Source organism: Festucalex cinctus, chromosome 18 (genome assembly GCF_051991245.1).
Source record: "Festucalex cinctus isolate MCC-2025b chromosome 18, RoL_Fcin_1.0, whole genome shotgun sequence".
Taxonomy (NCBI): Eukaryota; Metazoa; Chordata; class Actinopteri; order Syngnathiformes; family Syngnathidae; genus Festucalex; species Festucalex cinctus.
Genome location: NC_135428.1, coordinates 4684904 through 4707530, shown reverse-complemented (window position 1 = coordinate 4707530; position 22627 = coordinate 4684904). Strand labels below are relative to the sequence as shown.

Sequence of the window (22627 nt, the reverse complement as noted above, 5' to 3'; positions counted from 1 at the left end):
AAAAAAAAATTGAGTTTATGTGTGGTGAAATCAATCATTAATGGACTGATTGTGTGAAATCTATCTGTAGAGAGAGCCACCGTCACTACATCAAATATATAGTTTATAAAAAATAAAAAAAAAACAGCTGTTCAACATTCCGTTTTATGTTTTCCATGCAAAACAGGGGGGGATGGGGATAAAATATCTTGAGACATACTAGAAAAATTCAAAATTTCGGGGTAAAAAATCCTATGAAGTAGTTCTTAAAATCCCCGAATATGCAGAAGTGAAAATATGCACGGGGTTGGCTGTAGTTTTAAGTTGTAATATCACTACTCACCACTCGATGGGAGACATGCTTTCGTTGCATTTACAGTGGCCCTTATGTTTCCCTATATTATAAAATGTGAAAGGCATAATAAAAAAAAATAATAAAAAAATAAAAAATGCTGCTTTGGACTGATGTGCAGGACAAACAGTACCACAAAATTAAAATCTTGAGTTTTTTTTTTTTTTTTTGTGTGTGTATGTGTGTGGAAAAAAAAATCTTAAAAATGAGATCTTGTACCTGATGCTGGTTTCTTGTTCAGCAGTTTTATGTCATATATATATATATATATATATATATATATATATATAATATATATATATATAATATATAAAATTAATGTTTTATACCCAAATTGAAAAATGTATAATCAAAAACAAATAAAAAAATTTTTGCATGTATACACATAATTTGTCTATTTAAAATTTGTCATCATCTAGTTTGGAAGTGGCCCCATTTAATTTGCCCATCCCCATATTAAATAATAATTTAGATCTACTCTCTTGACTGGTGATTACTATTAAATAGTTCTTAAAATCACCTTCATTTAACAGTTTCTGCACCAAGAGAACATCTTATTAAAACAAGCGCCCCAGACCGAACAATTCACACTTCGAGGACTCCTTCCCCCAAGCAAAGGTGTGCGCGACAGGTGCAGCACGCATTATTTATAGCGCAAACTAATTATCTCATGACAATGAGCGTCCACTGTCATACAGCCATAGAGGCAGATTCACCCTTGGAGTGCTCTCACGACCACTCGCAAGGTGATTTACTTGCAGATGCTCATTGGCACATATAAAATATGTTTTATGTGTCTTGGTTATGTTTTAATTAAGCGGGGAAGTATGCTGCGGCGCTGTGTATGTGCGTGTTGCCCCGAAGTAAAGAAAACATGTGAGCAGTGAGGCGTATATTCATAAAACGGCAAGCATCCACACATATTCCGTCAGCGATGACAATTGTGCATTTATTCCTCCGTGTCATCTGTTGTTGTATTTCACAAAACATGAAACGTATTTGTCAAAAATATTTTTTAACTCTTTTACTGACATGCGTTATCAAAAAAAAACAAAAAACTTTGATATGACAAAGGCTTTGATCATTCACGAAAAGAGATACAATGCTTGCATCTGCTGGCCATAGTTGGAGTGTTTTTGATTCCACAACCCATTGACCAGGCAGTGCTGCACTTAAGACGTTGCACTGAGTAAAAATAATAATAATAATAAAAATAAAAAACTTAGTTGACGTCATTTACCGTTTATGGCGGCATACGTCGTGATTTTACTAATCGTTATTAAACGTTTTTGGTGGTCAAAGAGTTTTAAACACCTGAGTCACAGAATTTTGCAAAACGACACCTTAATATTAAAAGTCAACATGTCTGTCATTTCCCTTAGGAGCCCCCCTGTTTAAACTGCTATGGCTGCTGCATTTTGGAAGCTCGAACCTCCGCACTCGGCCTTGTGGATCTCCCTTCTATGCCTCAGCATCATTCCGCAAGCCAGGTAGGACCGAAAAACCATCCCCGTTTCTCTCTGCTCCGCCATATGTGATTTACCAGCTTCCATTCTCTCTGCCAGCTTTTGTTTACGTGAGGCCTTTTGCATCATGCCTCATTAATCAAGCTGACTGCTAACCTTGTAATCGAGCCAATATCTTTAGAAGCAAATATAAACTCACCCTACACTTCATTAGGTACACCTGTACAACCTCATCAGATGCACCAAAGAGAAATGGATTGTGATCCCTGATGGTACTGAAAAGTAAAATCAGACACAACCCTATTTGTAAACAGATGTTGATAAGTATTTATGATTATTTTTGCATCATTTTCTAAGATTTTGCCCATCTCAAGTCACACTAGTCACCCTTGATGACACACAACACTGCATATTGGTTGCACTCTATACTCATCCAGGCCACCCCCTTTTCACCCTTCTGCCCTCTGTCTCAAACAACTAATGAACAACCACCTTTTAGCCCAGATCTATTCTTACGGTCATTGAGCCAATATGTGGGCAGAGTACCGTATTTTCCGCACTATAAGGCGCACCTAAAAGCCTTCAATTTTTTGAAAAGTTGACCATGCGCCTTTTAATCCAGCGCGCCTTATATATGGATCAATATTGAGCCGCAACAGGTCTCGCTGTCAAGACGCTATCGGTGAACCTGCACGATCGGTGACGCGCATGCGCAGAAGATCCCGCCATCTTGGATCGCGAGCTAATACTAATACTTTACCTCAGAGAAAATAATAAAACAGCTGTTTATTCATTTTGGGTGAATGGAGTTGTCAGAAATGTGGTTTGTAACCTATTAATAAAGTTTGACTGACCTATCTGTTTTGTTGACGTTCCCTTTAGCGCAGCACCATCTAATGGATGCATAACGTAACCCCAGCCTCTACTGTAGCGCCTTATATATGGAAAAATGTGTAAAATATGTCATTCATTGAAGGTGCGCCTTATAGTGCGGAAAATGCGGTAGATGATAATTGTAATCAAATAAAAGTATTGTTACTTATTGTTACATTTCTCTTCATTGCTCAAGTATTTTTTTGCCCAGCTTATCGTTTACTAAAAACATTGAGAACTTTCGATGCGGATCAAAACAGAATTCGCAAGCCTGTCCTCCCGTCTCAATTGTACACAGATGTACAGTACATTTTACTGACTGCTGAATTAATTTGCATTGTGCAGCACACCACGACCGTGATTGTCCATTCACAGCGTTTTCTCTCCTGCTTCTTGTGCACATTTTTTGAACGTGTGTTGTTAAGTCAGCTAAAAAGGCCACCTAGAGCTTTGTGTCGAGGTGTCATTCTAATTATTCCCCTTGTAATTTCAAGTCGAGCGAACGTGCGCTGGTTGCCATGTTAGCACTGTTGATAAGGCAGGATATTATAGTAGGGGGGAAAAAGCGAATTCTAATTCACTTTTAAGATAGAAGGAGAAGAAGAGATATTAGCCTAGTTTGCTTTGTCCTTGTGCCACATGGTTTATATATATATATATATATATATATATATATATATATATATATATACATTAGGGCTGCACGATATTGAAATATCATGCAATATAGTTGCTGAATATAGCGATATCGATATTGTGATATTTAACAGGTACTTAAAGAAATTACATTTTTATGTTATAATGAAAGAATTACATTTTTCACGCAGCAAAATAAGCTAACTCAATATATTCTTAGTTAATTAATTGTACTTACATCTCGATAATGTTCAACTATTGGATGGTGATGCACATTTCAGTTAGCGGCTGACTGGTCAAATTCAGATAAAAGCATAAAATTCCATATGAAACTCAATGCATGTCTTTGCGATATACATATATCACGACATCGATTTTTTTTTTAAATATTTTGCAGCCCATATATATATATATATATATACATATATACATACGCAGATAGATATTCATATAAGTTTTTTTTACTTCTTTTACAGAATCCAAGGATCCTCATTTTCAGCTTTTCTTGTTTCAAAGACGATGTGAGGTTGCAGCAAACGATAGGCAGTAGCCATTACGTAAATTATAGATAACCGTTTCAATTTTCATGAGAGCGGTATATTAATAATAACATACTGTATATGAAATGTTGAAATCCTCAGGGGGGGGAAAAAAAAAAATGTCACACTCTTTCCAGCGGGATCCAAGCAGGCAGTGGAATTTATTATTCGTGGCCAGAGTACAGCACTTGACAAAGACTTTCACAAATGTTAATTTTCCAATAATTACCTAAACCATAATCGAGTCCACGTAGTCTGTGTCCTTTCCCACAAATGTCAACTTTAAAAAATGGTAATTAACTGGCTCCTCAAGAAATAATGACTTGCACTACTTGGCTGCAGCCAGCCGGGGTGCTATTGATCCAGTCTTAACTACTTTGCAGTCGAAATGGGAAAACGATGAGACATCCACTTGCAACTGCTCGATGTGATACCGGGTCAAAAGAGAGGTCGGATCATTCAAAAAGACACTCTCGGCTCATTAAAAATATTTAGTGGTCAACAATCAAGTTGTTAATTATTAACTCTGACTGCCAAACGTTATCCAAAAAAACAACCCCGACAGTGCCAGCTGATTTTTCGCATTTCCACTCATCTTTCGAGGCAAACTAAATATTGTGCGCTACGACTACATAGCTATAAAAAGTATGTTTCTACCTTATTCCGTTCTTTAATAATCACCATTTGAAAATCGGTCATTTGAGTGACATAAGCGAAAATAGAAAAAAAAATAAAAATAGAGAAAACATGCTTTTTGTGAAGATACGTTTTTTGCACAACATTGACTTTGACACTATTTTTTTAGTGACACTGTGAATTAGTTTTAACGTGACAAAGACTTTGATCATTCACGTCATCGTTGACAACGTTCGATTTCCTCAGATTGAAAAGAGATACAATGCTGCCATCTGCTGGCCATAGTTAGTGGGTATTTTGGGATTCCACAACCCATTGGCCATGCAGCACTCCACTGCCAATTGATTTTTAAAAAAAAAACTTAGTCATTTACGTCATTACGTCATTAAACGTTTTTGGCGGTCAAAGAGTTAAGTTTCCCAATATTCCATCAATAAAACATCAAATTCCCATTCCTAGTAATGCTGAATGTACATCATAATAGTCGTATATATTCACATCATTATCCTTTTGTAACTTTAGAATGTCAGCACATCAGCATAGAAAAATGTCTCTGCATCAGCGAGATTCGTCTGTCAGAGAGCCGCCACTTCTTCCCCGGTCGCCTTCTGATTCTATCATCAGAATCCAAATCGGCTTTAGTACAGTTGAGGAAGAAGACGTTCCTGATGAATTAGCATGTAACTGACAAAACCCCTTTGGGGATCTGGCATTCTGCAACTTGGCACGTTTCTTGCACATTCCCAAAAAAAAAAGGAACCTGACGTGCCAGATGGCGTGTTTCGCAGATCCACCTGGGACAGAATTGATAAAAAATCGTTTTGCAAACCGATAGGCACGCTGCGAGCCAACTTTGAAGGTAATTGGACGAATGCTCCAACTGTCAAATGGGTCAATCAGATCGACATTAGGAGTGTGACGATATGTCGATATCGAGATAAATCGTGATACTTTGTCTCCCAATAGATTACCGATACGCCGACGCAAGTATTGCGACATTTGTAGTTGATATACAGCCACTATAGCGGCTCCATTGTTCATTACTTATTGAGCAATTACTTGGCAGGCCACTAGGGGGAGCGCCTCATAAGAGTGGCGGGGAAATGTACAGAAGTTTTCAGGTGAAGAAGACTCGAGCATACTTTTACTCGTGTAAGAAATTTATCTGTCCAGCAACTGACTCAGTTTTGCATACGTTTCTATGAAAAATTTGTATTAGATCTTCAATTTTAAAGTTTTAAAACATTATTATGAGCCTTGTATCGGATATCGCATCATATCGTGAGGTACCCAGAAGTTCGACATGAGGAACTATAAACTACAGCGTGTTAGCTTAGCCAGTCAGGAAGAGTCAAAACAGACTTATATAGTTCAGGCTTTTGCTTTTGGTTCAACAATAAAACTGTTTGTTTTCACGGGCCACCGTTGTTTACAACCACATCAAAAGCAAATTTAAGCCCGTAGCAGCTGTCTTGACTGCAATCACATCTGTTCTAAGCTTGGAAAGACACATTTGAGAGATTGCATCTGCATTATCCATCTGCCATGCAAACTTTCCGCAATAATCTCAACAATTTATGCATTAAAAATCCTAAAAAAAATAAAAAAAAATGGTCGCCTTTCTGAATTGTCTGGAAATCAGGGGTGTCCAAACTACGGCCCGGGTGCCATTTGCGGCCCGCCATACATTTTTTGCTACTAAAAAATACTAAAAAATAATTTTTCAATGCTGTTTAAAAATAAAAAATAAAAGATGGTGGATTAAACATTTCTAGCTATGCAAAGACACAAATTTGAAATAAAAATAGTTTCATCCACTTGTTGCTTAGTGTCACGGTCCAATTTGTGAAAACATCACATTAGATTAATGGTTCTTAAGTGTGGTCAGGTGACGACCGATTGTTCTTGTTGTGGTTCAGAATGTCAAGTTGGGATCAGCTGCTGCTCAGTGGAGAGGCGTATCTATTATAGTGGTACACGGGGGTCACTATTTGTCTTGTGACTGTTAGCAGTTTTCAATAAGTAACTGCACATTATATCAACAATTTATAATTGCTTCATTGATTTTTACCATGTTTAACTCATTCACAGCCATTGACGGAAAAAGACGTCAAATGATGCATTTTTTTGCTGGTCTGGCAATGAATGTGTTAATAAATAACTTTAAAAAAAAAAAAATCAAAGTGGCCCTTGCACTTTCTAATTTTCTGTATGTGGCCCTCAGAGGAAAAAGTTTGGACACCCCTGCTGTAAATCCTTCAGCTTGCTCGTTTCCACCCTGATTTCCCCTTGATAGTCGACTCTTTTAAGTTAGACGATCTTGCTTTTGTGTTTTGTTTGTAATATGTAGCTACGTGGCCGACTAATGTGGCATTTAATCAATAAGCTATAAGGACGAGAGTGCAACGTGTACACTTTCCCCCCATGGATTGGTTGTAACATTGGCCAGACTTGTCAACAGGTCTCCCATGAATTATTCACCGGGCGGTAGCGAGGGGCTTCACTTTGAGAGGTGACCTGGTCAACAGATAACATTCTGTTTCGGCAAGCGCTGTCAAGGTTAATGTGTCACAGGTCTTGGGAAGGGTAATGGATTCTCATGGCCAAGCCACTTTGCTGATTGAATTATCAGGGAAACGGGGGCTACTTTGCACGATGGGGTTGGGGCGATGTGGGGAGTCTGGGTGAAAGTAATGGCAATCACAGATAATCAGTGAATATTTACGCCCCGCTGTAACCAGATGGAAATAGCTCGACGACGCTATGCAGCCGATTATACGTAGATGTGTCACAATGTATTGTGCGACATGACATTTTGTGCTTATAACTGGCAGTGTTTGGAGAATAAAATTGATTTGTTTTTCAGCACATTATACATGTTCATTAGGTCATGACTAAAACTAACAAGTACGTAATTCTGGATTGTGGAGGTTTTGGGTTGAACGGTTTCACTTTTAGCTCGCCTCGCACTTTTTGACGCCACCACCATTATCATTATCACGCGCTTGATCAGCATTGCTGAAGAAAGTAGAGTTGTCAAAATTAATCGATTCATCAAAAAAATAATCTTTTATCAACTATTTTAATAATTGAGTAATCATTTGGAGCCATTTTTTTTTATTTAAAATTGTCCAAATCCTCTGATTTCAGCATATCAGCAGATTGAATTTTTTTTGGAAAATTGTGTTCTATTGCTATAAAAGCATGGAATCTATCAAAAGAAAGATTAAAGTCTCTTCTTTCATCAGGAAAAAAAAGTATGATTCTATCTGTTTCCGTTTTGCAGCAATTAGCATTAGAAGAGAGCTAAGTTTCTTCAGTTTTCACAAATCTATTTAAAAAAAATTGTAAGTAATTGAGCTTTTTTTTTCTACATGGCCCTGGTTGATCTCCTTTGCTCTGCTGCCACCTGCTGGCCGTTTGTGTAATAACTACCATTTCTGCAACCGTTCTTTGCAGTTGAGAGGCTGCAAAAAAAAGCCTTATGTATGCTCTAGCATAACAAAAAAACAAAAAAAAACGCATAAATACGTCTTTGGGACACTTAAAACATAAAAAAAAAACGTATTTACACGTGATTGGGAGCAAATTAGTTAATAGACAATAGCGACAGCACTAAAATAAACTTTATTTGCATGGAAACGTGTATTTTCGGGGGGGGGGGGGCATGATATGGCATGATATGGTGCGTACTGGTAAATATGAACTTACTCAACTCAAGTTTATTTATATAGCGCTGTCAAACAGCCTGAGCTGTCACGAAGCGCTTTACAGGAACACAAACACAATACGCCATTGAAGAGGTTCGGATGGATGGACGGACGGACGGACGGACGGGTGGCGGACGGACGGTTCCAGTCTGCTCGTGCTCTGCCATTTCTGCTGATAAACAAGCAGCTGGAAAATCTGTTGATCTAATTAACATCATCTGTGCTATGTCGTAAAAATCTCGGCCTGCGATTTGGTGGCAACTAGTCAGCTGGCTCCAAGATCAGAATCCAACTACTAATAAGAAAATTGATGTTATTTTAGAACTACTAGTGCTTCATAGCGGACTTTCACAAAGTTTTTGTTGTCTGTATAATTTATAGCAATGATGCTAAAAGAAAAAAATAGAATGGAAAAACCACTTTACGATGGATGAGTACTTCCTGGTAAGTGGTTTGTGCAGCACCATGTTTTTGTTTTTTTTTCTTCATATAAAAAGCACCATTTGTTCTCAGTGTAGTAACACTGCATGAATTCACTCCTATCAGAGGTAACAAAGAGGTCCAAACTTTAGACCAAGAAACATCAGGTTTTCAGAAACATTGACATATATTTGTCACTGGACCCCCCACGAGTCTGCGAAAGAGAACATACTTTTTATATAACATACACGATTTCCAGTCTCTTTTGCACACAGCCCTCTTCCTAATGCACTTATTTGGTTCCGTCTTGGCAAAACTACAATGTTTCAAGGCTACGCATTATAGTGCCAACGTTTCAAATGACATCACACTCGGGCGGATAGATAACTCTGTTGTTGTAGTCAGATAAATTGAAATCTTCCTTCTCCAGAGAAATTGGTGAAGACGGGAGGGCAAGAGGAAACTAATGAATCAACAATTGTGCCAGCAATCCAGTCACAAACTATCGCACAAACAAAGTGCATTGGAATTGTTATTTAATGAGATTGCTTCACCGCTGGAGAAGCCATTCTTCTACATCGGGAGACAGCTCAATGAATTTAATTGGAATCAACTTTTAGGAACAGTTTCTCCATCCTGCGTTAAAAAAAAAGAAAAAAAAATGCGTTGATTTGTTTTTAGGGGTTCAGGCGATTAAAATTTTTGATCGTAATTAAAACTCGTTTGCTCCCAATAACATGTAAAAATACTTTTTTTATGTTTTAAGTGTCCCAAAGACGTATTTATACGTTTTTTGTTTTTTGTTTTTTTTATGCTAAAGCATACAGAAGGCTTTGATGCAGCCTCTCAACTGCAAAGAACTCTTGAGGAAATTGTAGTTATTACACAAACGGCCAGCAGGTGGCAGAGCGCAAAGGAGATCAACCAGGGCCATGTAGGTAAAAAGCTAAATTACTTACAATTTTAAATAGATTTGTGAAAACTGATGAAACTTAGCTCTCTTCTAATGCTAATTGCTGCAAAACGGAAACAGATAGAGACATACTTTTTTTCCTGATGAAAGTAAAGACTTTAATCTTACTTTTGATAGGTTCCATGCTTTTATAGAAATTTAACACAATATTCTGTGGGCCTTGCAAAATCAGTCAAAAGCCAGTAAAACAGCCGGGAGCGAACGGGATTGCGAAATGTGAAAATGTCTGGGAGCGAATAAGTTAATCACATGGCTTCTCAAGATTAATCACAAATCTGTTCTAAATGTACAAAGTTTTCATACTCTTAACATAAAAGTGGAAAAATGTTTAATGGAAATATGGCTGCATCTTTTTAGTCATTGATACAGTAATTTCAGAATAATTCATTAAATTGAGTTAAAATTAAAAAGACACTCTACTGTAAAAAAATGAGTGTAATATTGATTTGTTTTGAGGTCATTTTTCTGCCACTAGATGGCATAATTGCATTTGTAAGACAGTGACTTCTCAGTGCATTTTTTTTCTTTTCATATTAAGAGTCTATTAATCTTTAACCTGAAGTAACTTGTGAAATTCTGCACAACTTGACCCCAGTCAGGGGTGTGCTTAGAACAATTTTATAGACAAATGATACTATTTATAGTCGGGGGGGGGGGGGATGTTTTCTTCTTACTGGGGGGGGGGCATGACAGAAAATAATAAAATAATTGAGAAGCACTGCGTTAAAGGAACTTTAAATTAAGTTCAATTTAACTCAAAATTAACGCACTAATTTTGACACACCTAGCTTTTTTTTTTTTAAGTCATTGCTACAACAAGCATGATAGAGACTTTCCATATGTTTTTTTTGTTTTCTTTATAAACACGTGCCATATATTGGCAAAAATAGCACATAGTTCTAGTTGAATGTACTTGTGGCTTCACAGGAAATGAAATCAAAACATGCTACCGTTTACACATTGTGCTATCCTGCATGAAAACTAAAGACATCTCTACAAAAGTCAGGTTTTGTGTCGCTTCATAGCAAAGAGTATTCCGAAGCTCGCTCACACTCATAAATGATCCCTTCATTGCTGCTGATGCGGTTGATGGCATCTGTGAAATCCCTGCAGATATGAGCGCTGCGTGTTGCTGCTAAAAGTGCATCCGAGACGAGATTGATGTCACCTGCAATGATAGCACACATCTCAGATCCTATCTCGCTGTTTGATCATTTCCCTGCTGTCATACCAGCGGCGTCTCCGGCTCCTCGCTTGATTTGTGGCGCTGCATTCGGAAATTGCTATCCAGCTGTTGGGGTTAAACCCACTGGTTTTAGCGAGTTAACACGAGGATTTGACAACAACATAAAAATATAATGATTATGTGATAACTCAGATACGTAGACTCTTTCGCACAATTTAAATCATAACTCAAAAACACTTGTTTAAAACTGCCTACCCAGCTTAAGTTGTTTAACCCAAAATGTGTCAAATGGATTTCATAACCCACAAAGCAATCAAAATGTTTTGGGTTGTTTTGTGGTTTATTCATTTGACCCAATTTTTTGGGGTTAATTAACCGAATTTTATTGGGTCAAAAATGAACTGAGCCAACTTTTTGAGTGACAATTTGGGTCAAATTACACGAATGACCCACAAAGCAACCCAATTTGTTGGGCTCTTTGTGGCTTATTCATGTGACCCTTTTTTTTTTTTTTAGGTTAATTGAATAAACCAATAGAATTGGGTCAAAAATGAACTGACTCAACTTTTTGATTTGTTCCACCCAAAAAGTTGGGTCAAATAAAATTAATAACTCACAATGCAACCCAGTTACATGGCTATTTTGTGGGTTATTCATTTCACCCAAACTTGTGGGTTAATTAAATAATAATTTAATAATAATAATAATTTAATTGGGTCAAAATTGAACTGAGGCAACTTTTTGAGATATTTAACCCAAAATTTGGGTCAAATTGCACTTTAACCCAAAATTTGGTTCCATTTTTTATTTTTATTTTTTTAGGTTAATTGAATAAACCAATAGAATTGGGTCAAAAATGAACGGACCCAACTTTTTGATTTGCTCAACCCAAAAAGTTGGGTCAAATAAAATTAATAACTCACAATGCCACCCAGTTATATGGTTATTTTGTGGGTTAAAAAATGATTAACTCACAAAGCAACCCAGTGATATGGTTATTTATTTGACCCATCCTTGTGGGTTAATTAATTAACCTCATTTAATTGTGTCAAAAAATGAACTGAGGCAACTTTTTGAGTTATTTAACCCAAAATTTGGGTCAAAATACACTAATAACCTACAAAGCAACCCAATTTGTTGGGTTGTTTGTGAATTATTCATGTGACCCAATTTTTTTATTTTTTTTTTATTTATTTTTTTAGGTTAATTGAATAAACCAATTGAATTTGGTCAAAAATGAACTGACCCAACTTGTTGATTTGTTCAACCCAAAAAGTTGGGTCAAATTAAATGACTAACTCACAATGCCACTCAGTTATATGGTTATTTTGTGGGTTAAAAAATGACCCAGTGATAGGGTTATTTATTTGACCCATCTTGTGGGTTAATTAATTAACCTAATTTAATTGGGTCAAAAATGAACTGAGCCAACTTTTTGAGTTATTTAACCCAAAATTTGGGTCAAAATACACTAATAACCCACAAAGCAACCCAATTTGTTGGGCTGTTTGTGGCTTATTCATGTGACCCATTTTTTCATTTTATTTTATTTTATTTTATTTTAGGTTAATTGAATAAACCAATAGAATTGGGTCAAAAATGAACTGGCCCAACTTTTTTATTTGTTCAACCCAAAAGGTTGGGTCAAATTAAATGACTAACTCACAATGCCACCCAGTTATATGGCTATTTTGTGGGTTATTCATTTGACCCAACTTTGAGGGTTCATTAAATAACGCACCGGTAATTTAATTGGATCAAAAATGAACTGAGCCAACTTTTTTAGTTATTTAACCCAATATTTTGGTCAAATTACACTAATAACCCACAATGCAACCCATTTTTTTTTTTTTTTTTTTTTTTTTATACGATTCAATAGAAGGTAATGATATTCATGTATATGTATTCATTTATTCATTTGGCATGGCTCAGGTAGTAGAATAGTCATCTCCCAACCCCGAAGGTTGTGAGTTTGATCCTCAACCCTTGTGACCTGTCCATATTGAAGTGCCCTTGAGCAAGTGAATCTCCCAGTTGCTCCTGATGCTGCGTCAGCAGTCGGTAAAAATGAAGAGACAGAGTGAAAGCGCTTTGAGTACATTAAGGAAGAAAAGCAAAACCCATTTACAATCAGAGGCTTTGCTTTTATTTGGGAAAGGTCTGGAGATTCTCATTAATTCCTCAAATGACATTACATTCGCTTGAAGGAGGTCTCCAAATGGCCTCCGTCTTGTTGTTGTGTCAGTGTTTGATCCCGGAGTGGCAGTGTGACAGCTTGCACAGATAAGAAGGAAGCCGAATAGGCTTCGAGGAGCAGCGAGTACGCTCTTCAGTCAGCTCCTCTTGAAGTGCCACTTTTCTTTTACCGGCCATCTTTGAGCACGCCATTCAAGATTGATTATAGTCTAGGCCGTGGAAATTAGCATACCAGTGCTGTCAACTCTGAGTCAAAAAAAAAAAAAAAAAAAAAATTGAATGACAAAGCGCTTTATTCGTTTTGGGAGCTGCATTTAGCAAAGACCTGTCCTACTCTGCAGAGTATTTATAGTGAAAAGACTGAGGAATGGAGAGTGTATATGAGAGACGTAGGCAGTTTCTAGTGAATTAACTTCAAGAGGAGCGCAGTGCCAAAAAGGCTGGTCCACAGCTGCGTGACTACCAATTAAAATCACTATAGATAATGTGTTCTGTAAATGATTAGTGTCACATAAACATTTGTCTAACTTTGCCAAACAAACATTACTTGTAGGGATAATAATGTCAAGTTTAACAAGCAATGCTACTTTAAGCCCTCTTCTTCAGGCAGTCATAGATAGCAGGTAACATTGATCCAAAATAATATTGAGTCAAGGTATGCCACCAGAAGAGATTTAAAGTGCATCTGAAATTCAAAAATAAAATTAAATCCTTCATTAAACTACAAAAAATTTTTTGACTGACCATGTCAAACCATATGATACGGAAGAATAAAATGAATGCATTCAAACTGATCACCAACATTAACTCAGGAGCACAATATTTAAAAAAAAAAAAAAAAAAAAAAAAAAAAACTTTAACCTGCAAAACAAAAATATAAAATAATTTGTGCTGATTTATTTGTATTTTTTACTGTGTGCATAGCGCGCATGCTCAGCGCAAACAAAACCCCTACACCACCGAGCGAATGCTCCCTGCGCGCACTCTGTGCTAATCAATAATGAGAGCGCCACTGCCCCCTAATGTAGTGGAGGTGCAATTGCACTTCATTCTCGGACAGTAAAAAAATAAATACAAAAAATAAAAAAGCATGTTCCCCGAGGTCAAACCTCACGCCCCCCTGGGGGGGGCCCCGCCCCACTATTTGAGAAGCACTGCTTTAAATGAAGGCAATGGCAAATATGTTGAGGTCGATAGACTACAGCAGCATTACCCCTAGAGTGTCGAAAAAGTGCTGTGTTCGCAATGGTTATACAGTAAGTCCTCCATCAGTTGTTCTCCAGTGCATATAATCTTCCTAAACAGGCAAGTGGACAACAGAAGAACCAAGCAAAGACAAATCCTTCACATTGTTAAGGCTTGAAAAAGCAACACGGCACCCATTGATAAGAGACAACGTGCTATATAATGCGCTGCTGCATAACTATCAAAAATATTGTTGATGGGAGGATCTGGTTTGAGAGATTAGCCTATGTTGGAAAGGGTAACCCATGCATCATTTTCGCCATGGAATTTATTTATCGTGACTGTGCTAATTAGAACACCCCCACATTTTCGCAGCTTTAGATGATTAGGTGTTTTGGAGTTAACTATTTATAATATCCAAACTAGGTCTCCCAAAGCCCCAGCCAGGAAAGTTATCAGGTTTCAATATTCTTTCTGCAACGCTTCAAGCAGCCTCGCTAATTAACGTCATTTGATTTCACTCGCCCCTGGTGCTCGACAGTAAAACTCTTCAATAAGCGCATCAGCTGGCACTTGAGTGTTGGAATGGCGGGATTTTTACTTGTCATCTGTGGCTCGTGTATCACTTCAGACAGGGTGATAGAAATTTAAAAAAAAAAAAGATGAAAGAGATGCATCCTAAAGTGCCCACTGTGAAATATTTCAGAATTTAATTGAACAATGAAACCATGTCATTGTTAGCAGGTTGAAACTATAATCCAATCTTCGGAGGTGACATCACGCCGCAACCAACGGGAGCGAGCGTCACAATCGATACCATAAATTAATCACGCGTATTTCAGCAATCCCACCTTTCTAGCGGTATTAAACTACATGAACTTATTAGCGAGCACGGAGCATTGATCTGGTCACTGTCGACTCTGCTGCTCCAATGGAAAGCAGGGCTACTATTTCACAGGACCTTAAAGTTGCTTTCATGCCATGTGGGGAGTGAGGAAGATGCGAATTACTTGGGTGAAGGCATCAAAATTGGCAAATAATGTCTTATGCGTCATACTGCATTAATTATAGCGGAACATCATAATTTCGGAGCCTGGGGCTTTATAATAGGGATGTTCGATTTATTTTTTTATTTATTTTTTTCCCCCTGACCGATACCAGTATGAGTATGGTACTTTTTTTTTTTTTTTTTTTTCCCCCATTTTAAATTATGTAAGTAATTTAACTGATTAGAAAAAGAGGAAAATGAGTGTGTGCAGTGGATATATGTGTGTAAATATATATATATATATATATATATATATATATATATATATATATATATATATATATATATATATATATATATATATATATATATATATTTTAAGATGTCCTGATAACATTAAATGTCGAAAAAATTAATACACAACAGGTGCGCTTTAAATTTGACGGACAAAATTGTTGATAAAAAAAAAACATTTTTAATGAAGCGATTAATCGTGATTAATCGTGATTAATCAAAATTCTAAAATGTGATTAATCTGATTTAAAAAAAAAATTACTAATTTATTTATTTATAATATAATAAAATTATTTATAATTAATTTATTTATTTATTAAACGGCTCTAAGTTATTGTTTATTAGCATTTTTGTTACACCTAATTTTATAGTTTATTTTTTTCCTTCAATGCATTGGGTGTAAATTAGACGTGTATTATGCGCTATGGCAGGGGTTGTTTAACTAAATATTGTTCTCCATCTTCTCATTGAATAAGAGGATGAGTATCTTGGTGCGTGGTTCGCTCCCAAATTCGCTAACGGACTAAAAAAAAAAATCCTGAATGCGTTAAAGCCATTACCCCCCAAAATAAACTGTAACTAAACAAGTTATTTAAATTGACATATTGCACCATCTTATGATGGGCTCAGTGAAGTCGTGTTTGTTTTTTTTAAACTTGCCGATTGGCAATCGTGATCAGGCCCAAAAATCCTGATTGTGTAAATCTAATATAGTTAGATCGGATTGTGCCCAACCTGAGTGATTCCGATGCCCAATGTTATATAATGACTCCTTGAGTACACAATTGCTGGTTGGCAAACAAGTGAACTTGAACGCATCCTCACCCAAGTTGCTCCTCCAGAGGCCCTTACATCAATTATGCTCACATACCTCCGAGCTGGCAGCAGCATCACTCTGCCCTGGAAAACAACCTCAAACACGAAACATCTTATCTGGAGCCAAGTCTGCTATCTTGAAACTGTCTGACTGCTCCGGTGTGCCAACACGAGACAAAATTGTTAAACGTGTACGCTTTAAAACACTTTTGATTATGCAAATATCGAGATATTTCTTATGGGACGAACCAAGTATCGGTTAATTACTGAGAGATGACTATATATGTATATTAGGGGTGGGAGAAAAAAATCGATATCGCAATATATCGTTGCGCTCTCTGTGGCAATAAATTATCGATACATGACATGATACATTTATGTTATAAATGTTTATGCACTTTAATTTGTCTCACTTCACAATGTTTACAGGGAAAAGACAAAGAGGCAGTGAGGCACGATGCAGAACTTTGTACATTGTCCAAAGTTTTGGCATTTGAATAAATGCATAATTAGACATTTTCCTTTTTATGGGCATTTGTTGGCTTTTTCAGTCACATATCGTGATATATTGCGGGAATTTTTTTTTTTGACAATATATAAAAAATCGTAGATATCGTGTATCGTGATATCGATATTGTGAGTCAAATATCGTCACAGTATCGTCCCACCCCTAATATATATGTATATATATATATATATATATATATATATATATATATATATATATATATATATATATATATATATATATATATATATATTAGGGGTGTGAATTGCCTAGTACCTGACGATTCGATTCGTATCACGATTCACAGGTCACGATTCGATTCGATACCGATTAATCCCGATACGAATTTATAAGTCGATTGTTGCGATTTTTTTTCCATTCAAATTTAGAAAATACTAATCAGTAAGCTTGTAGAGTGTAAGATTTATATGGAAAATGTATTATTTATTTATCTGAAATTTCAGTCTTATAGAGGTTGTAATCTGTTTCATGTTTGAACAGCATTAAAATAAAATATTAAGGCTTAATGTTCCGTTCATAACATTCTTCCATGCTCAAGGTGTGAATCCTAACCCGAAGTCCGACGTTTTGTTGAATATTTTTCCATTAAAAATGGACGTTTAAAAATCGATTCACACACACACACACACACAAAAAAAAAAAGGCAATGATGATAAGACGTTGAATCGGTAAGACTACCGAATGAACAATTCTGAGCTCTTAAAAAAAAAAAAAAAAAAAAAAAAAAAAAAAAAAATCGATTTTTTTTTAATTGAATCGATTCGAGAATCGCGCGATGTAGTATCGCGATATATCGCCGAATCGATTTTTTTAAACACCCCTAATATATATATATATATATATATATATATATATAATCTTGGTTATTCCTAGATTTTTGTTCCATACAAAAGGAATAATTTTGGTATATTGAGGCCTCGAGCCAGCACCGTGTCAGAGAGGTGCTTCACACAGCATTTATTAATTTCTCTCACGCAATGATCAAATAGCCAGAATTCACTTTTAACCGTCACACTTCCACTTCACGTTGACTATGAAATGCAGTCAGATCGGTTGACAGTCAGAAGTTCAAAATGAACTATTTATAAGACAAAGTTGTACAAATATGCAAAGGCAGAACCTCTCAGAAACGTACGAGGTGTCAAACAGAGTGACGTTAAGCAACAGAAACGGGGATGATGAAACATTCTGCATGCTCGTTTTTCAATATGAGACGAAATTGAATCTTCGGGGTAAATTATATATGTCTGCTCTATCTGTAATCATTTGCATGGATAGTTGAAGAACCAATCACAGCATTAGGTACTCCTGCTGTTCTAATGTCTGTTTCATATTTATCTACATGTGTGAGATGTGTTCCCCTACAACTCAGTAATACACATTTTTGTTTATATTGACTGTACCATTAAAAACATTTTTTTTTTTAATAGATTTTATAGAGTATGCAGGGCCCTAATGAAGTTACTGTTGAGTGTATATTGCGATATTGAGGCAATAACAAAGGGCAGGTTGTGGATATTTCAGCATGGAGCAGAATTATGTCTCAGACTTAAGGCTTTTCAATATTTTAAAATATTCACTCGTAATTTTTGGAGATACCGCAAAAACTGAAATGTAATGAGAATTTTTGTGATTTCGTCACATTTCAGCTTCTGATTGTATTATTGCACTAACTGGTAGATGTTGTTATCATGACTTAAAGAGGTATGCTGAACCCAATTGCAACATCGACATGTTTCGGATTTATTCAGCAAGTGCTTTAAAGGCTGCGGCTGTAGCTCTGTTGGACTCTGATGGATGTCGGGGGGGGGGGGGTGTTATTGCCAGGAAGATTAAACTATAGATGGTTTTTCTAAGACAGATTTGCAAGGTTTCCCTTTAGACCAATCACACGTTTTTTGTTAAGATCTAAATTTCTTAAAACAATGTCCATTGCCACTGGAACATTGTTGTTATCTGTGCGTAGAGTGTTTGCTGATTGGATTTTTTGTTGTTTTTTTTGTTTATCCCTTCAGGGGATTCTATCTTAATTAAACACTGCACTCATTAAATCATCAGCGCTCTAACAATATCATAATGGCCGTTCTATATTCCCGCAATGGGCCCGCCATACATTTTTTGGCGGCCCGCGGCAAATAGCAAAAATAATTTTTTAAATGCTGTTTAAAAAAAAAAAAGGGTGGATTAAACATTTCTAGCTATGCAAAGACACAAATTTGCAGCTAATAATTCAGTCTCATAAATAAAAATAGTTTCATCCAGTTGCTTAGTGTCAAGGTCCAATTTGTGAAAACCTCACATTAAATTAATGGTTCTTAAGTGTGGTCAGTTGACGACCGATTGTTCTTGTTGTGGTTCAGAATGTCAAGTTGGGATTCAGCTGCTGCTCAGTGGAGAGGCGTATCTATTATAGTGGCACACAGGGGTCACTATTTGCCTTGTGACTGTTAGCAGTTTTCAATAAGTAACTGCACATTATATCAACAATTTATAATTGCTTCATTGATTTTTACCATGTTTAACTCATTCACTGCCATTGACGGAAAAAGACGTCAAATGATGCATTTTTTGCTGCTCTGGCAATGAATGTGTTAATAAATAACTTTTTTTTTCTTTTTTTTTTTAATCAGTGGCCCTTGCAGCTTTCTATTTTTCTGTATTTGGCCCTCAGAGGAAAAAGTTTGGACACCCCTGACTTAGAACCACCTGTTGGTATGATACTATGCAGTTTTACACCAACCAACTATTAACTGTCATGTTGTTTTGACAATGCACAAGAATCGCTGCCAGTGTTATGAAAAAAGACTCAAACTCACCCAAGAGAAATATACATCTAACTTCATATCTAACTTCTGTCCAATCTTTCCAAAGTGCCGTCGTTGGACACAGAGAGCCGCTGCCTGATGACAGTAATAATATCACCATTTTCACCCGCATCTTAGACCGACTGTTGGATGGTTATGACAACAGACTACGTCCAGGGCTGGGAGGTAAGAACCCTAATATACTGTCAGCATTGTCTACTGGTAGCCGTGCCGAATGTTTTGATGCGGGCGACCCTGTGAAGTGCAGATAAATGTCCATTGAAAGACTTCCGACGCGAGTAGCCCACATATGTCAGGAGGAAGCGCGAGGCCATTTCAACCAAATCTTCCTCAAAGTAAGGCCACATGCTTGAGCAGACTTTTCTCAGTCATCCAGCTGGAATGGTCGTTTCCGCTTCACTGCGTGCTGTTAGGGCCACAAGCGTCGCTACCAGGCTGCAGACCACCAAGCTACAAGACTTTGAAGCTGCAACCAGGCAGAGGAATCTGGCACAATACATTCAGTGGCTTATTTGTCTTATTCAGAGAACGTGAGGTTGGTTCTTGGTTGAAATGCTGCGGTTTGAGATTTATCTATGTTTACTTTTTGACTGCCAAACTATCCCTAAAAAATTTTTTTTTTTTTAAACCTCAACAGTGCCAGCCAATTTAGAGCATTTTAACGCATTGATTACACAAGCCCAATAACAAGCAGTGCTGCACAACACGTTGCACTGCCCATTGAGGGGGGAAGAAAGAAAAAAAACGTCAATTAACGTTTATGGCGGCATTAATTAGGATTTTAGCATACGTCATTAAACGTCTTTGGCGGTCAAAGAGTTAAAAATTGTTTAGTAATTATTAGGGATGGGCGAGTACCGATACCAGCCTTTTTTCGAGTACTCGTGACGCAGACGATCTTAAACTAAAAGAGCATTTTTGTGTTTTATTTTGAGCGTTAAGACTATTGAAGAGTTACTGTGCTGTTTTTTTTTGTCAAAATTAAAGGAAATATATTTGTTTAAAAATATCTTTTAGTGATTTTTTTTATTTTTTATTTGTCAAAATGTACTACTGGTATCGGCAGTTGGTATCGGTATCGGTGAGTACTGAGGGTCTGAGTATCGGTATCGGTCTGAAAAAAAAGTGGTATCGAACATCCCTAGTAATTATGTCCCATTCAGACTTAAATGAGAGATCATCATGTGCCAACTGTGTAGAAGTGAAAGACTCAGTTCAGTTTAAATTTTAGCAGCATCTTTTCACTTTACCGTTAATGCCCTGACGCATTGTTGTAAACAGAAAAAAGGGCAGAGTCATTCTTCCTCCGCCGATGCGTGCCATGCAAACTGCTGACGCGGCGTGGTGATAATCACGTACTTTGCGAGAACTATTTGTGTCGTCAGGATGATTCATGTGGAAGTGGATCGCTTCTCTCGTGGGGGTTCTTCGCCGGAGGAGAGGAGACTTCACCTGCGGGTGGTCTCATAGGTCTGGGACATAGTTAGCACAAAGCATCTCCTTCGCTTTTGGATAAAAGCCTCATCACTCTCTGGTTGTTGTGCTACAAGGGAGAAGCTATTTGTCTCGCCGAGAGCCCAAAAGCCTGCTTCACATATCCGCCCCCAGAGGAGCTGATTCAACCCACAAAGAGGCGGACAAATTTTGGTCTTTCTCTACTCTTGCTTCCTGTCCTACTTAATGCATTCAAATTGAGAGGTGTTTCTCCCCTGCTAATTAACACAGCCGCTCTTCAAATTGCTGCATGATGATCATTTGATCATTTTTGGCGTTTCAAAAGGTTCTCTAATATATTGTGCAACGATACGTGTGACTATTCCGGAATATGAGCAGAAAATTCATTGGAGAGTCATAATGGAAGATCATATTAGTCTTCATATATTGAGATGATGTGTATACAACTATGTAATAGCATCTAATTGTACACATAATAAAGGACAGAGCGCCATAACCTTAGATGCGAAGCTGCTCCAGTACAGTGTAGTCCTTCCTGAGCCAGACAAAAAAAAAAAAAACATTATTTTGGGTCAAAGCGGCTGCCTTAGATAAAGGTTTTTAGTTGTTGTTGTTTTTAGCTTAAAGATTTTTGAAGTTTGTTAGTTTTAGCAAGACAAATGTTAGAATCCATGAGTAATTTGTGTATGTTTTGACCCTACACCTATTTGCACCAATTAATCCATGTCTCGTGTACAGTTCAGCTCACCAGTGTTAATGGGAAAGTCGACCCGCCAAAATTTTTTGACAATAATATCTTCTATGCAGCCCCACTATAAATATGATATTCTGGTTAATATTGTGTTAGTGGACTATGAGTTACCCAGCACAATCCAGACGTTTTTATGACTATTAAAAGGCAGCTATTTTGCCGCTTGCTGTCGAGTGAAAATGACATCACAGTGTCTCAGATCCAATCACAGCTTAGCTTCAGAAAACAGGTGAACCGTGATCAGTCATTGCCTGATCACTGAGCAACTGTGATGTCATCTTCAGTTGACAAAATGGCCGCCCGCTGAGATGCTGCATAACTCATATATCACAAATGTAAGATTAATCAGAATGTCTTGTTTAGACTCGTGAGGTCACATATAATTGTCAAGAAATGTTTAGGCTTTATTAAATTGATTGTTTAATGTTAAAATCATCGAGGCAAAACTGAGTACAATTCCTTACCACACCATCAGTAGCTTGGATACAACTCGTTTGCAGTCTAAAGCACTTGAAATCGTGGAAAAATGCCATGGGGGGTTCCACAAGGATCAATCCTTGTACCCCTTTTGTTCAGCCTGTATAATGCTACACTTGGGGCAAATTTTTCAGAACATCAATTTTGGCTATCATAGCTATAAAGTTGATACACAGATGTTGTATCTTGTGTTACATGAAGCACTGCCTTGCCTAAAAAACAGCATCACATCAGATCAAAAGATCATCCGATAAAAAATCAAATTTTCTGTAATGCATCCTTATTATCCACCTTTCGCTTGTCGGCGAGTATTATTGCATTATCAGTGTTAACAAGCAAAC

At 37.0% G+C, this 22627-nt stretch overlaps 1 protein-coding gene across 2 annotated transcripts in view; it reads left to right on the top strand.

Moving 5' to 3' along the window:
• Positions 1–22627, top strand: part of gabra3 (gamma-aminobutyric acid type A receptor subunit alpha3) — a 91716-nt gene that overhangs the window by 31466 nt on the left and 37623 nt on the right. For both annotated transcript variants that reach the window (XM_077504992.1, XM_077504991.1), the window contains exons 2-3: positions 1714–1821; positions 19650–19768. In XM_077504992.1, coding sequence (XP_077361118.1) covers positions 1736–1821; positions 19650–19768 — 205 coding nt within the window. In that variant the 5' untranslated portion in view covers positions 1714–1735. The remainder of the gene's footprint in view (positions 1–1713; positions 1822–19649; positions 19769–22627) is intronic.